The following is a 15,760-nucleotide window of genomic DNA, read 5'->3' on the forward strand; positions in this document are numbered from 1 at the left end:
TGTGAAGTTTAGCCATAGGGATACATTGGGATGAGAATAAATGAGAAAATCAAATGAGATAAAAACCAAAAAGCTCAGCCTCCTGCAAATCAAAAAAAGCCCAGTATGATATAATAAAATATGAAATAAAACTGAAAAGTGGAGCTGCTATAAAAACGGTAAATATACAAATGATACATGTATTGCCATGAAAACAATCATCAGCATGTCATTTGTTCAAATCATAGTACTTGTCTAATGAAAATAATGTTTATTTGGCTGATACAATAGAAAAGCATTTCATTCACTTTGTGTGAGCGTCTATGAGCTAAACAAACATAAATAAAACAATTCAGATGGTATTACAAGTAACAAGTAATGGTGCGTTCAAAAAGAGGCCGGCAAAACCAAGATGAAGTGACGTCTGGCGAAAAGAAGTTGCGTTTTACACTCTGATTATGAATCGCAGGGAAATTCCCGAAAAAGGCCACACATATAAGACTACAGCACAAAGACAAGGTCAAACTACAATACAAAGTCATGTTGAAACATTTATAGCACAACTATAAATCTTTCAACATTCAGTCCATAATTTCATAGTGGGGGAACACAGCAAGCAAAACAAATGTTCATGTTTTTAACGCAAATAACATGGAAAGATGAGCGCAAGACAGCAGAAGAAAACAAAAGAGAAAAGAAGAACTGAACGAAAGCGATTGCTCATATTATTTCGTGGAAGAGGAAGTGAAGAGATAATGAAAATAAGAATAAAACAAGTCAAAAGAAAAGGGATCTTCGGCTCTGCACGGTTTCTACGGCACAGTTGTTCGGGAACCGAAATTCCTAAGCTGAGCTTCCACGGCCAGAACATCTACAAGCCTTGGTGAGCAAGATAGTATCGCCATGACAACAAGACAAACTTGCCTTGCATGGGGAAAGATGAGCCAAACACACCATAATACCAACAACTGTATTTTAGAGGAGCGTCTTCAACGGGACACAGGAATGGACACATCCTCAATTAACACGCAGAATTAAGAGAGCCAAATGCAAACCTCATCACTAGTAAACTTGTTAAGATTTGCAAAGACCTGCTCGGCTGGGGGTGACATCAGCCGGGGCGATGACATTACAGGTAGCAGAAACACCCCAAATATGACACTGAACTGAGTCGTATCGATAACTCCTAACGCGGTGGTATTGCAAACCGCACAACGGATCCTGCTTGGCATCGTTTCCTTGGAGACACGCAGACAGTATGCCCTGAAGGGCGAAGAGCGCAGCCACGCACAAGTGCTCGGAGCAGACAGGAAGCACGAGAAGGAACACCGTACCGTTCTCTCCAGCTTCAGCACCGAGGATTTTCCTGGCTCGTACTCGAAGATGCTCCTGGGCTCGGCACGGTATTTCCTGGTGTCCACCTTCTTATCTGGGGGCTCCCAGTCATTCCTGGATGGGTGTGTGTGTGTGGGGAGGGGGACACAAATCACTACTGAGCACTGTTTCCATGGCAACCCTCCATAGCAGTTTTTGGATAACATCTCAACCAACTGCTCCTCTCTTCCATGGGCGTGCCCCTCCTGCTGTGCAGCTGATCTCCGTTTAAAATACAACAGAGCGGAAAATATCATTTTTTCATATGTTTCCTCGAGCTTCCATCTGTGACTGTGATTATTCTCTAAAACCGTAGAAGAATTATTTGTTTATTGCTTTGCGTGATGGACTAGGTTGATTACTTCCGTGTCTGCCTCCCCCGTAGTCCCTGTAAATGCTAATTGGATGCTGTGGATGTGCATGAATATTGAGAAAAAGCAACCTGAGATTATGTATTAACATTACATATACAGTATATGGTTTTGTTGCTTTTTTAGCACTGCGAATAAACGCGAACGAAAGGCAAATTCCACCGTGAGTAGCAGTCGTTAGAACATTCCAGAAATCGGGATCACCGAGAGCTGCAGATGTGGGCAGCGAGCGGCGCGGCTGTGAAACTGTGTACTTCAGATAGAACAGTTTGTCGTTCCAAGGCCCAGGAGGAGTGGTTGTGCCAGCAAGCTGCGGTAAAACATTTACACATAAGGGGCAGTACTAGTGCTTACTACGGGGCAGCTGGTAGCATAGTGGTTAGTGAGACTGCAGTGGGACCGAAAGGTTGTAGGTTTGATTCTCACCTCTAGCTATAGTAGCCTGGTGCCAAGTAGTTACCCTAAATTGTGCCAGTGAAATTACCCAACTGTATAAGTGGGTAAATAGTTACAAATACCTTAACATTGTAAGTGGCTTTGGAAAAAAGCATCAGATAAGTGAATGAACATATAAGAAAGTGCATTTGAACAATATTTGATATAACTGGATTTCCTGTTACCCCCAATGAAATGACAGATCATCACAATTATCTCTTTCAGCTCCGGCTGCCATGCCAACAAAACTTCAGCACTTCTGCAGGACGCTTTGCTTTGCTTTCACCCTTCCGTCCGATTTGTCCCACACAAGCGCCGCCCTTGTTGCCAAGGTGTACTCAAACTTTTGACTGGTACCGTAGATAACCCCCTGCAAACCCCCCCACAGCTCTACTTGCCCCTTCGCACACATCGCTGGCCCAGTTATTCTGCTTTTCCCTGCCTTCTTCAGCTTCACTTCGGAGTTCTCCTCGGGTTCTCAAAACTGAGCTCCAGAGGTGCAATGACCCAGCAAGCGGGGAGCCGTGTGCTTCAACTAGATTAGGGCACCCGAAAAAAAAAAAAAGAAAATTCTGGGATACGTTCGTATCGCATTTCCTCTTAATCAGCTGAAAAGGAAGCAGGTTTCCCTGAATGCAGAGCTCTCCAAAGGAAACAAGCAGTGTTAATAATAGAATTGCTCTCTGGCACCTTAAATGGCGAGAAAGTCATTAATAAGTGATACGAACAGATGGCCATTGGTGAAGTGGTCATACAGAGGTGGGTGTTCACTAATCTCGTTGTTTCCTCCTTTTCCCCCTTACTGCAACACGTGCTGACATCATCTCACGGGCCACTTTCTCCATTCCGCACAACACGGAAGTGCGCAGCAACAGGCTCAATGAACACCATCTTCACCCCTGCTGCATTTCCTTCCAGTTAATTCCAGCAATTTCTGCATTTTTATTCCGCTATTTCAGGATTATTATTAAATGCGTGTTGCGTGAGGTGACAACTGGCTTTTTACCATGACACCTACGTTTCTGAGACGTGCAATTTAATGAAAATGAAAAGCTGGGGGTGACGATGTTCTTTTGTAAGTCTAAGAGCAGCGTTCCCACTTTCATTAGAGAACAGGGGATGTAATCAAATGGAGCAATTGTTCAGTTACGCCTTCTTAATCCCAGATACTAGACCTCCATATCCACAGCTCTAAAAGTAACCAACTGTGTTTGCATCTGACCCACCGACAGTTTCAAATTACACCCATTAGTCAAAGTGGTCTACGGTTACTGAAAAAGTAAGCAAGCGTTTTTTTTTTTTTTTTCGTGCAGGATGGAGCCTGCAAGCATTACCAGGGTAAACGGTAGCAAACTGTGGGCAAAAGTAAATGTCTGCAGATTGCCTTCTTAGATGAGCGAAAAAAGCCTATTTAAAAAAGTGCAGGCTGGATGACTTTATCGCAGTTCCTCTGTCGGGGCGTTTAATAATACAGTAATCTGTGAGCCTGTCCAAAGAGAATCTAAGTAGACATTAATCCATAAATTGAACGCCTGTTAATAATAAATGCAATAAATGGCTTCGTGAAGGCTGTCTAATACACGGTGGATAAATGCAATATCTGAATTCCAGTTATTCTTAAACAGTTTTCCAGAAAACGCGGTGAAAAAAACTGAGCAATTCACAGTACAATATGTGTGAATTATAAGGAACCTGGCATTCGTCACGGCATTTTTCACAAACACCCACGACTTCTCAACTTTAAACGGATGGCCGTGAGCGCGCTTGTCTAAGAAAAACCCAGAACGGGATTCTGAAACGGCGCTTTCCGCAGCTGGGCGGCCGTCTAAGGGAACGCTCAAAATATAATTTACATTAAATGTATGTAGAGGGTTGGGGGGTGCGGTGGCGCAGCGGGTTGGACCGCAGTCCTACTCTCCGGTGGGTCTGGGGTTCAAGTCCTGCTTGGGGTGCCTTGTGATGGACTGGCGTCCCGTCCTGGGTGTGTCCCCTTCCCTCTCCGGCCTTACGCCCTGTGTTGCCGGGTAGGCTCCGGTTCCCCGTGACCCCATACGGGACAAGCGGTTCTGAAAATGTGTGTGTGTGTGTAGAGGAAATTGCATCACATTCAGAACATGCATCCTTCATACAAAAATATCCTATGTCTGTTTTTACTTTTTATTTGATAGGGCGATATGAAAACCATACGTTTCCAGAGAGCACTGACAGAGAAAGCAATTTTATTTCTTTATTTTTTCGTTGCTGTCAACAGATCCACACAGCCTTGGAGATAACCGCGTTTTTTTGGTGGCCATTTCACTGCACTATGTAATATGTGTTTCGGCCTGAGTGCTTATAATTAAATAATGTAATTATATCAGCCAAGTGCTGAACTACTGAAACTACCCCCTATTACAAGGCCGCTGGTAGCGTAGTGGTTAAAGCTCCTGCCTTCAAAAACTGAAGGTCACAAGTTCACATCCAGCTGTGGTACCCTGGAGCAACGTACTTACCCTAAATTGCTCCAGTAGAATTACTTGGCTGTATAAGTGGGTAAATAATTTTACGTTGGTTAATTGATTGATACCTTGGTTCATATACCAGTAAGAAACTAACTATACTTAAGAATCATGCATCTAAGTGTTTCTTCCTGCTAAAGTAATGCACACATCGTATTTTCTTTGAGATGTACATCGTTTTGGAGAAAAGCATCTGCTAAATGAGTACAAGTAAATGCAAATGTATGCGCTGAACTCCGAAGTTCCAGAGGAGAGGCACCCAGCTTTATCTTGTCAAAATACGACTGCCTATACAGATGCTGGGGACTGACCTTTCGGATGAGGGTTTGAGCGAGGATGACCGAGCTGGAACAGGAAGTTTGGACAGCCTGCTCTCTCGGGGGTCACAGCTGACCACGTCCACAGCACTTCTGGAACGAGGAACCCCCATCGCTGCGAAAAGCATGTATAAAAGGGATTTCAATGAGCCAAATGCAAACCTTTTTACAAAAGGGAGCTCAATGTGTTCTTTCAAAGGCTCTTGTTAGACGTCAGACTTGAGAAAATGAAAAATCCAGAAGTTTCCTGTTCTGTCCTTGGACCCGGCAACAAGGAATCTAACACACATCCCATATCCTGGGATAGATGGCTCCAATGGAGCCAAGAGATGTCTGGATATAATCACATTCTTGGTACAGTCAAGGGTATTTAAAACGAGAATGCGCATGTTATAAAAATGTGGAATTTTTATCAGGATCACACAGAGTCCTACTCGAGATACCAGGAGTAGAATATTTACTTTGAACCGGTGACGACATCAGCGGTACAAATACAGAAAAAAGCGTAAAGGCAACCAGCAGTGAAGGTCTTACCATCGACTGCATTCACATGGACAGCAAAGCCATCATCTGCAACAAAGATTTTCTTCAGTAAACATAATATATCAATGAGAACTGCAGACGTCATTGATATTTGAGGAAGCAACCTGTAACTTCACATGGTGTTCCTGCTCAAAAAACCACAACATTCTAGACTAAAGCGGATTATAGCGATTTAACTTAGGACATTGAGATATTACTAAACGGAAGCTAATAAGACATGGAATCTCCATATTTAAGAAAGGCCCAATTTTGACATTTAAGACACCTTCCAGAAATATGGAGCCAGAGTCATGGCTTCAGATTTCCCAGATGTGAGCGCCTTCTTCAAAACAGACCTTGAAGTTTTTTTTTTTCTTAAGATTGGAGGTATTATTCTAATTGAACACAAAAACATCACTTGCCAAATAAATAAAGTATAAATGCAAATTACACAATCATGCAAAACGATAATTCTTAAAGCACTTACATGAACACGAAAGTGACATTTTACATAATAATTTTAAAAAAAAGGAGGCTGCCTATATATTCACTCTAGTACTCAAAAACTATTTTCTAGAGCAACTACTGGCATTCTCACAAGAAAATGTGCTCTAAGCATTTCTACGGTTAAGTGCACCTCTGATCTGATTTTAATGCCTGTTTTAAATCATTGCTGTTAGCCCATGGAACAAGACAGTGATATATTTGGTGAGCTGACAAATCTGATTACTCCCTAGAGCAAACATATTTCACTGTTATGAAACATTAAGACAGACGCAGGAAGTCAAGACAACGAAGAGCAACCATTAACAAGATGATGTCTATGTGAAACACTGAGAATTGACTGACCGAACAAACAATGGCATTATATGCTAAGGTTAGAGACAAAACCACACATATGGGCATGCAAAAAGAGGACAAAACGCATAAATGATAGGAAGGAAAGACAAGAAGGACACTACCGAAAGCTGAGTACTATAATTAGCTTGATTTATAAGTACAATAAGAAATTTGTTGTACATAAAGAATTAAATGCATTATTTAGCTAGATGAATAAGTAGCAATAATTAATAAGCATACGATTAAAAAAATAAAGCACTGGTTATGGGGATGATTTCTCTAAAGAAATCAAAAGATCTGCTTTATTATGGACATTATATTATACAGCATATAAGGACATCTAGTGACTTTCAAAGTTATTGCAACTAATCCCATAACCAGACCTCGACTGGGATACAGCTGTAAATCGAAAGAAATCTACATTTACTAACAGCCACTATTAATGTACGAGCACCACAATAAAGGGTTAAACACAACTACAGGAGCTCCAAAGCAGAGAGCCTTAAATGTGTTTTTTCTTCAGCCGAACGAAAAAACAGAAGCAAATCACTGTCAGTCGGTACCTCGTGTTTTCTTTGGCCTGTCATAGTTTTCGGGAAAAATGTAGGTGGGACGGTAAGGGTTTTCCTCAGTGGGCTCTGAGCGAGATGATCAACAGACAGAGGACAGTGAAGAAGGGATCAAACACACAAGGAGAGCGCAATGAACACAGTGAAACCTGGGGACAGCTCACTCCACCCCGGAGGAGGTGGGACATTACCTGGGACTTTGTGGATCTGCTTAAACATGTTCTTGTACCAGTCCTTGGACCTCTCCGTGTTCTGGAAAACAGCAGTGACACTTTCTGAAAAACACGGACGCCGCATGCAATCATCAAGTCACAGAATGCCAACATAGGGTGGCATAGTGACACAGCGAGTAGTGCTGCTGTCTCACGGTGCCTGGGTGGTGTGAAGGGACATGGGTTCAGTCCCCACTCAAGTCTGTGTGGAGTTTGCATGTTCTCCCTGTGTCTACGGGGGTTTCCTTTGGGTGCTCTGGTTTCCTCCCACAGTTCAAAGACATGCTGTTCAGGTTCCCCCATAGTGTGTGAGTGACAGAGAGTGTGTGTGTGTGTTCCACTCATGTATGGATGAGTGACCCATTGTAAGTAGTGTATCTAGCAGTGTAAGTCACCTTGGTGAATAAGGTTCAGCAGACTATTGAAGAAGAAGAGCAGAAGAAATACAAACATTCCTTTTTGTCCACCCTGGAGGATACCTGTTTTTTACACACATCTCCCAAACCTCCACACTGTACATGCTACAATGTCCTAACGCAACCCATAGAGGACATTCAGTACTTTTAAATAATACCACGTTCTGGGGTGAGGATTGAACTTCCTTGAAATTTCGGAACCATATCAAACGGTTTTTGCTCAGTTCCAGGAGGCTATAGACGAGAAGCAACAACCACACACTTGCACCTCACATTTACTCATCTAGCTGAAGCTTCCCTCCACGTTGACTCAGAGCGTTAACCTACTTACAAAGCAATTTAGGGTAGGCACCTTGCAGCAAACCCTCCAAAGGCACTACAGAAATAGGTGGGATTCAAACCAGCAACCTCGATTGAGAAGATCATCAGGGTTCCTCTTCCCTCCATCACAGACATTTACGCCGCACGCTGCATCCGCAAAGCCACCAGTATTGCGGATGACCCTACGCACCCCTCACGCAAACTGTTCACCCTCCTGCCATCTGGCAAAAGGTACCGAAGCATTCGGGCCCTCACGGCCAGACTGCGTAACAGTTTCTTCCCCAAAGCCATCAGACTCCTCAATAGTCAGGGACTGGACTGACACCAACCCACACACACACACACACACACACACACACACACACACACACACATCTGTACTTAACTGAACACCATTACATTCCCTTTGCATTTTTTTTGCAATTATGTTTACATTTTTGACAGCATTTATTATTATATTGTGATATATTGTTTTTTATTTTATCTTATAATATAGAGGAGGGGTTGGGGTGGTGCAGCAGGTTTGGCCTGTGCCTGCTCTCCAGTGGGTCTGGGGTTCGAGTCCCGCCTGGGGTGCCTTGTGATGGACTGGTGTCCCGTCCTGGGTGTGCCCTGTGCTGCCAGGTTAGGCTCTGGCTCCCCGTGACCCTGCTCAAGACAAGCTGTTACAGATAATGTGTGTGTGTGTGCGTGTGTGTGTGTGATTATAATACAGGGGAGTGCAGTGGCAGAGCAGGCTTGGCTGGGTTCTGCTCTCTGGTTGGTCTGGGGTTTGAGTCCTGTTTGGGGTGCCTTGTGATGGACTGGCATCCTGTCCTGGGTGTATCCCCTCCAGCCTTGCGCCCTGTGTTACCAGGTTAGGCTCCGGTTCACCACAAGTGGCTTCAGACAGTGTGTGGGATATTATAATATATATCGTTGTAGCATATTTTTCTTTTATGTAGCACCATGATCCTGGAGGAACTGTATTGTTAAGGAAAGCCACTTTGACTTTGATACTGGAAGACATCAGCCCTAACCACTATATCTGCTGCCCTTGTCTTAAAGTGGTAACCAAGTAGAGGATCTTCGGTTGCTTTGCTCTGCCGCCCGGCAGTCCACTTCGCTCCACGCCAAACCATGCAAACACGAGGTGTCCGATACACAGTGTCATGCATTTCAGTACTAACGGGTCAAAAATACTGTTACTGTCAAATCTGCTCTTTGAAGCAAAATTGAAACCACCTGCTTTGGAAAACATTAAAAAGAAAGTTTTTATGGGTTCAGAAACACAGAAAAACCTTATGACTCATGGACGTCTGGAATATTCATGATTAATTTCTGAGATGACGACTTCTTTGATACAGCTTCCTCCAGGAGGCTGATTTATTTCACGACATAAACCTCACTTCTCCCACGGCAAAATTCCTTGCGCTCCCCCCAAAATATCCAAGGGCAACGGCAATGATATTAATGAAGCAATCAACCCAAAACATGCAGCATAATCCAAACGGTCACCATTTTTCCACAGTATTTAATGCTATAGAGGTGAGACAGAGTCTGTAAACTGGAAGATGATGAGGAATTCCGCAGTTGTGCTGATTTTAACTTCTACGCAACTTTTCCGACGATCAAACGTAGGATCTATATCGCCCTTTCATCCAGACACAGGAAACAAAACACAGAAAGACGCACTTTATGAAAACGAAAATTTTTCGTTGGACTCCAGGGCCTTTTACGATTAATAAAAAATTGTACTGTATGCTACACCTCACACAGCCTATGCATTGTTGTATTATGTTTTTGCCTTTATTTTAGTGCAGTTTTATCCAGAAGACACATGCGTGTGCATCGGGGCAACGCACTCAGTACTGCAGCCGGTGGACTCTTACTCGAATGGGAGCGCTGATGTCGTGCACGGGGTTGGTGCTTTGCATCGGCAGAGAAAGCCTCATCCTCTTTCCATCCATGTGAGCACCCGGAGGGCCCTTAGTGGGGCCCGGTGCGTTGGCACTGGCCTTCCTGGTCTCACCCTCTGGTGTCGGGTCTGGGAAGTGAACCAGAACACCATCACTGCACTTGCATGCAAGCCAACAAATCCTACTTGTACTGTGTATATACTCTTTACAAAATTTTCAGATTTATTGATATTTCATAAAGATGCGCAGCTTCAGTAGAGATTCATAGTTAAGTTTCAGAATTTCAGCTGTGGGAAACTGCTTTCTGAGAAGTTTGGCTCAATTAAGATTGAACATCTGGATCAATGGTGATTATATATAGCAAAGCTGTGTATATTTCTAAATTATAACATCAATATTTGTCTCCCTCTTTCAGTTAGGTAGATATCAGTGGAAAATATTATTTAAAATAATTTGTTTCTCATTAGATAAACTGGATAAATTTCAGGAAAGGGAAATGAATGTTAGTAAAATAGAAAATAAAGTACTTTTATGAACAAACAAAACACAAAGCTAATAGAACAGGATCCCATTTCCTTTGGCTGACACACTTAACATTAAAAGCTTAACAACTGACTTTCCATATGTGACTTATGTGATGCGCTTCAATGTATTTTTACATTTCCAGCATGTCTTCACTGACAAAACGATTTATCCCCTGAATCATTGCAGAAATTTCAAATTAGTGTTGACTCTTGCTTGTACTCTTGCTTCTACATGTTCTGTTTATTTATAGAGTTATTATTCAGAAATGTCACGTCGACCTATGTATATTATATAAATTATATATAATAATTAATAATATTTTGATTATATTCTGAACTGTATCTTTGCTTCAACTCTTAGAGGTGCTTTAAAGTTCCTAAACCGGGCTTGTTTGCACTGAATAAAACCAGGATGACTCTCTAAAAGGGAAGCAGAAAGGAAAAAAAATCACAGACAGGCGAGTCCATCATGCTTCCTTTTCTTTTTCCAGCAGCCAGATGTAGCTCCTGACATTATTTGTCAATATTAAAATAAATGTCATTTAAAAAGTCACAATAATGTCATACCCATATATGTGAAGCTAAATCTCTGAACAAGTAACTGTCCAAATCATTTTTTTTTTCCACTAAACATGATTTATATTTTAAAGCATAGCACATAATTAGAACCTGTATCTATGTTATGACCCACTGGCAACTGACTGCAGTAAAACTAGGTACAAATGCTGCAAAGAATATCATATGAGGCCCCAAACAGCCCAGAATATTACATTTTGTGTGGAAGATGGATTTCCTTTTCATTTTTATGACGGTTCCACATAGGTTGGGTATGTCTCTCCCTATTGATCACAGCTATATTGCAGGTCTGAATGTGAGACATGGGACCATCTGTTTTTCCCTCATTGAAGGGTATTATAAATAATACATTTATTGGGAGAACTATTTCTTATTGGGATTTCAAATATTAACTTCCTGCAAGCAAACAAAGCATCAGGAATGTGTTACAATGTTCAGTGCAGAGGTGATGGCAAGCAGGGTATGGCTTTACACGCTATAAGAAACATTGTAACTTGAACAAAAAATGTTTACAAAATACATATGCTGTACATGTATACAATACATATGTGTGTGTGTGAGTAACACAAGACAAAATGCAAGCAGACCAACAACAAATAAGGCTTTCCTGTCAGTATTTAGTTATTAATTTTACTAATTTTGTGCTTTAGCAGGATGAAATTCAATTCCTGTCTGTAATCAATCTGGACCTTTAACAATTTGCATTTACAGTTCATGTAACATTCTTATAAATGACATATTTTCCTCTCTTCTTTTTTTCATTTCCCTACTTGAGCAAGTAAATGAAGACCACTTTTGTTAAAATGTTTGATGAGGTAATATTTTTTACAGCACTCATTTACAAAAGCACATGAAAAACCAATGCCAGCTAAATAAATGTAATGTGTATATATACATATAGCTCACACACAGACACATCATCTGTCACAAAGTGGAATGCAAGATTTTTCACCAATAAATATATTTTCTGCCACTCTGTAATACAAAGATTTTTCGTACTGTTAGAAGCGTCACAGACGTGACAATAAATATTTAGAAAAGTGATAAGGGACGTTGAACCTCTCCTGAAGTTCCTCTTTGAGCAGCGCAAAAACCAATAAAAATAGTAAATAAAAAACAAATGAATAAGACTTGCAAAATGTATGAGTATTGTTCTTCTGTACAAGTTACTTGCTTTTTACTGTGAAATTGTCCTCATCTGCACTGAACCCAACTTTGCAATCTAAACATAATTTAATTTATCATGTTCTCTATTGTCCAGGAATTCTGTAAATTTGTTGCAGAAAACCCCTTACGATACACAAACTATGTTTGTCTGCAGTCTCCAAAAACTGTCCTTAAACCTAGCACACATATTTAAAAAAAAAAAAAAAAAACACCACAATTTCACCATAGAAATTGGATCCATGCAGAGATGCATGCAAATCATGCTAAGCGCAATTATGACTGACTGGAAAACAGTGCCCAGAGCAAACACATCCATAACCATTTCTAAAAATGTAAGGCACATTTTGGACATTTATACAGGAAAAGAAAGCAGTTCCGCAAATTGGAAGCACAGAAAACAGTGTATACTGTAGCGAAAGAGTGTGTGTGTCCAAAGACATGCTGTTCAGGTTCACCCATAGTGTGTGAGTGACACAGAGAGAGAGTGTGTTCCACTGATGTATGGATGAGTGATCCATTGTAAGTAATGTATCTAGCAGTGTAAGTCCGTGGGTGCTCTGGTTTCCTCCCACAGTCCAAAGACATGCTGTTCAGGTTCACCCATAGAGTGTGAGTGACAGAGAGAGTGTGTTCCACTGATGTATGGAAGAGTGACCCATTGTAAGTAATGTATCCAGCAGTGTAAGTCACCACGGTGAAGGGCCACTTCCTCTTCGAACCTTTGCCATCTGGCCGGCGCTACAGAGCACTGAGCACCAGGACAGCCAGGCACAAGAAAAGTTTCTTTCCTCAGGCCATCTACCTCATGAACAGCTAAATCCCCCCCCTAGAGAATAAACCAGTGCAATACACAACGCTATTTATATTTGCATTTATAACTATTTATCACATCATATCTCCTACTCACACTCCCTTGCATTTGTATCTAGTGACTATTTTTGTATATTGGGTACTTCATATTTTTATATATTTTTTATCCCTTATTCACATACTCTATCTTCTCATCTGTCTTGTCACTGTCGTTCTGTCTGTGCTGTGGAAGTTCCTGTCACCAAGACAAATTCCTAACACTACATAGAGTTCATTGGAAGTTGCTTTGGAGAAAAGCATCTGCTAAATAAATCAATATAAATATAAATACAATGTAAATGTGTGTATATACACACCTGCACATCTAGCAAGACCTAGGTTTGAACAGCAGCAAACTGGCCCAAAAGGAAATGAGACTGTCCTGCAGAGGGCCTCTTTGCTCTTTCTATTTCCAAATGTACCTAATGTTGGAGACAGGGGAGGCATAAATGATTTTCCATTTGATTATGCGTTACCGTAAAGTAGGGGTCATTAAAACATGCCGGGGCACTTTTTAGCGAGGCCTGAGCAGGTCGAGTCGAGCGTCTGACTGGAGAAAAAGCATTTGTATTTCCAACCCTGACCCTACAGCATGTCACGTGTGAGAGTTTCCTATTCCTCTTGCATACAATATTTCCATCCTCTTTCTCTCCGCAATGCATTGGAAATGAGCTCAGAAATTCAATTTCTCTGATACAGAAAAGTTAAATATAACGGGAAGCTGACCTTCTTTGGTTCATCATTGCCACGTTTCATGAACGGGATCCTATTTTCGACCTTTTCATTTGTGCTATTAACAGTCATGAACAGTAAGCCATCAGACAGTAACACCTCCGATAAAAACAAAGAATATGGCATAATGCAGCACATTTTCCGTTAAGTAAGCAGAACAATGTGCTTTGTTTATCCGCATCTGGGAGTATTGTCTAAATTTGTAGAAATTACTCTTTGTTCCAGCCAGGGGAGGAAATGGTTGGCAGGGAACATACTCTATCACTGAAAAGCAGTCCGTCTTTTGTTTTCCCTCTTCCTGTCAGGGATATAAACAAACACCGTTGTGTCTGCATGCAGTTATCCATCTTATCTCGATATATTATGTAACGGTAGTTGAAATTTATCTTGTGTAATGCACTCTTACCCTAAATCCCTTTAAGAACGGAACCTGTACCTACTCCCAAATGAAATGCGCTGTAAAAAGTTTAAACTTGGTCAGATTTACGACTTGAATATTTTGGATTTCATTTTTTCCACCTTCGCAAACCTTCATTATATGTATCGTAATGCACTATATTACAGCGGCTGAAATTTCTTATTCAACACACTATTACGATATTATTCTACTCCCTTTCAGAGTGAAACTGACATCTGCTCCCAATTCCGTTCTGCTCTTTAAGATTTACGTTAAGTCAAATTCGTGAATTCACTTTTTTCACCTTAAGAGGCCTTTATTGTATGTATATCTCCTTGCATTATGTAACGGCTGAAATTTGTTATTTCACACACTCTTACTACACACGCTCCCTTTTAGAGTGAAAACCCTGTCTACTTCCAATCCAAATCTACCCAACACAGTTTAAATTTAGTCAAATATATTACTTTAAAGAGTACACTTTATTCATGAACCATAACTACATGTATATCGGTTAGTATCACATAACGGTGGCTGAAATTTATCTAATTCAAAACACTGTCAGCATACTCCCTTTCAGAGCGAAATCCATATCTTTGACGTTAAACATTTAAATATTTTGGATTTCACTACAGGTGGTCCCCGACTTATGATGGGGTTATGTTCAGTGAAACCCATCGTAAGTCAAAAATATTGTAAGTCTAAAATGCATTTAAGACATCTAATAAACACCTCTGCGTGACAGACTGGGAGATGCAGATCGCTGCCGCTGCCCAGCATCACGAGAGAGTATCGCTCCACATATCGCTTGCCCGGGAAAAAAATAAAAATTCAAAATTCGAAGTACGGTTTCTACTGAATGTCTATCGCCAGCTCACCATCGTAAAGTCGAAAAAAATCATAAGCTGAACCATCATAAGTCGGTGACCACCTGTATATTCACCTGCATGAACCTGGATGTTTACATGTTTTTATGAATACCTGAACATATGAAAAAACAGTACAGCATAGTAATAGCAAATGTATGCAGTAGCACTGGACTGGAAAGGGAACACCTGTATTTCTCGGCTTTATCTAATGTATGACCCAGACTGCAGAGGCCACAGTACATCGTTAAAGCAGTAAGAACACAGTAAAACATCAGTGTTGCTATAAACATAATGTGAAAGCGTTGAACTTGTGGCTAATTGTTAAGAGCACATCTTTGCGACTCAATTCTTTAAACATCTTGCAGAGCCGCTATCTGAACGCCTTTGATTCTATTTAGTGTTGAGTTGTGTCAAATTTTGCTCTCGTTGGAGGGAAAACTGGATGTGTTTGCTGATGGGCCCAGAAATAAAGGTTAAGAAAGGAAGTTCAATGTTCAGGCAGGTAAATTTCTTGCAGCACTGTTTACCAGACCTTCGCTGCATACCTTCCAAACTATTTAGACGCTTTTGTTGTTCTGTGGTGAGAGAAGAACAAAAGTCAGACAGGACAAAAACGGCAAAATAAAGACAAGTCAAGACGACTGACATACAACATCGGCCGGCAAAGCGCATGTAATGGCAAAACTTGCGTTGCGTTTTCTTCACCAAGTGCCTTTAAATGTAGTACCGAGGTGTTTTAGCATGGTTCTCATGCAACGCTGAATTACCCACGTGGCGTAACTTCCATTCGTAGTCCAGGAATCGAAAGCAATTTGCATGGACCGAAGCCATGCCAAACCACTGAGTTGATCTTAACTCTTTTGCTGTTCGAACCCTGCGCTCTGAATTTTCTTG

The 15,760-nt window shown here is 41.2% G+C and overlaps 1 protein-coding gene across 1 annotated transcript in view; it reads right to left on the reverse strand.

Moving 5' to 3' along the window:
* sorbs1 (sorbin and SH3 domain containing 1) overlaps positions 1-15,760 on the reverse strand; it is a 53,659-nt gene that overhangs the window by 25,827 nt on the left and 12,072 nt on the right. The window contains exons 8-14 of the mRNA XM_029251478.1: positions 15,412-15,441; positions 9,726-9,880; positions 7,097-7,157; positions 6,900-6,974; positions 5,509-5,544; positions 4,969-5,089; positions 1,314-1,428 (exon numbers count right to left, since the gene is read on the reverse strand). Of these exons, the coding sequence (XP_029107311.1) occupies positions 1,314-1,428; positions 4,969-5,089; positions 5,509-5,544; positions 6,900-6,974; positions 7,097-7,157; positions 9,726-9,880; positions 15,412-15,441 (593 nt within the window). The remainder of the gene's footprint in view (positions 1-1,313; positions 1,429-4,968; positions 5,090-5,508; positions 5,545-6,899; positions 6,975-7,096; positions 7,158-9,725; positions 9,881-15,411; positions 15,442-15,760) is intronic.

This window comes from Scleropages formosus, chromosome 4, assembly GCF_900964775.1.
Source record: "Scleropages formosus chromosome 4, fSclFor1.1, whole genome shotgun sequence".
In the NCBI taxonomy this organism is placed as follows: domain Eukaryota; kingdom Metazoa; phylum Chordata; class Actinopteri; order Osteoglossiformes; family Osteoglossidae; genus Scleropages; species Scleropages formosus.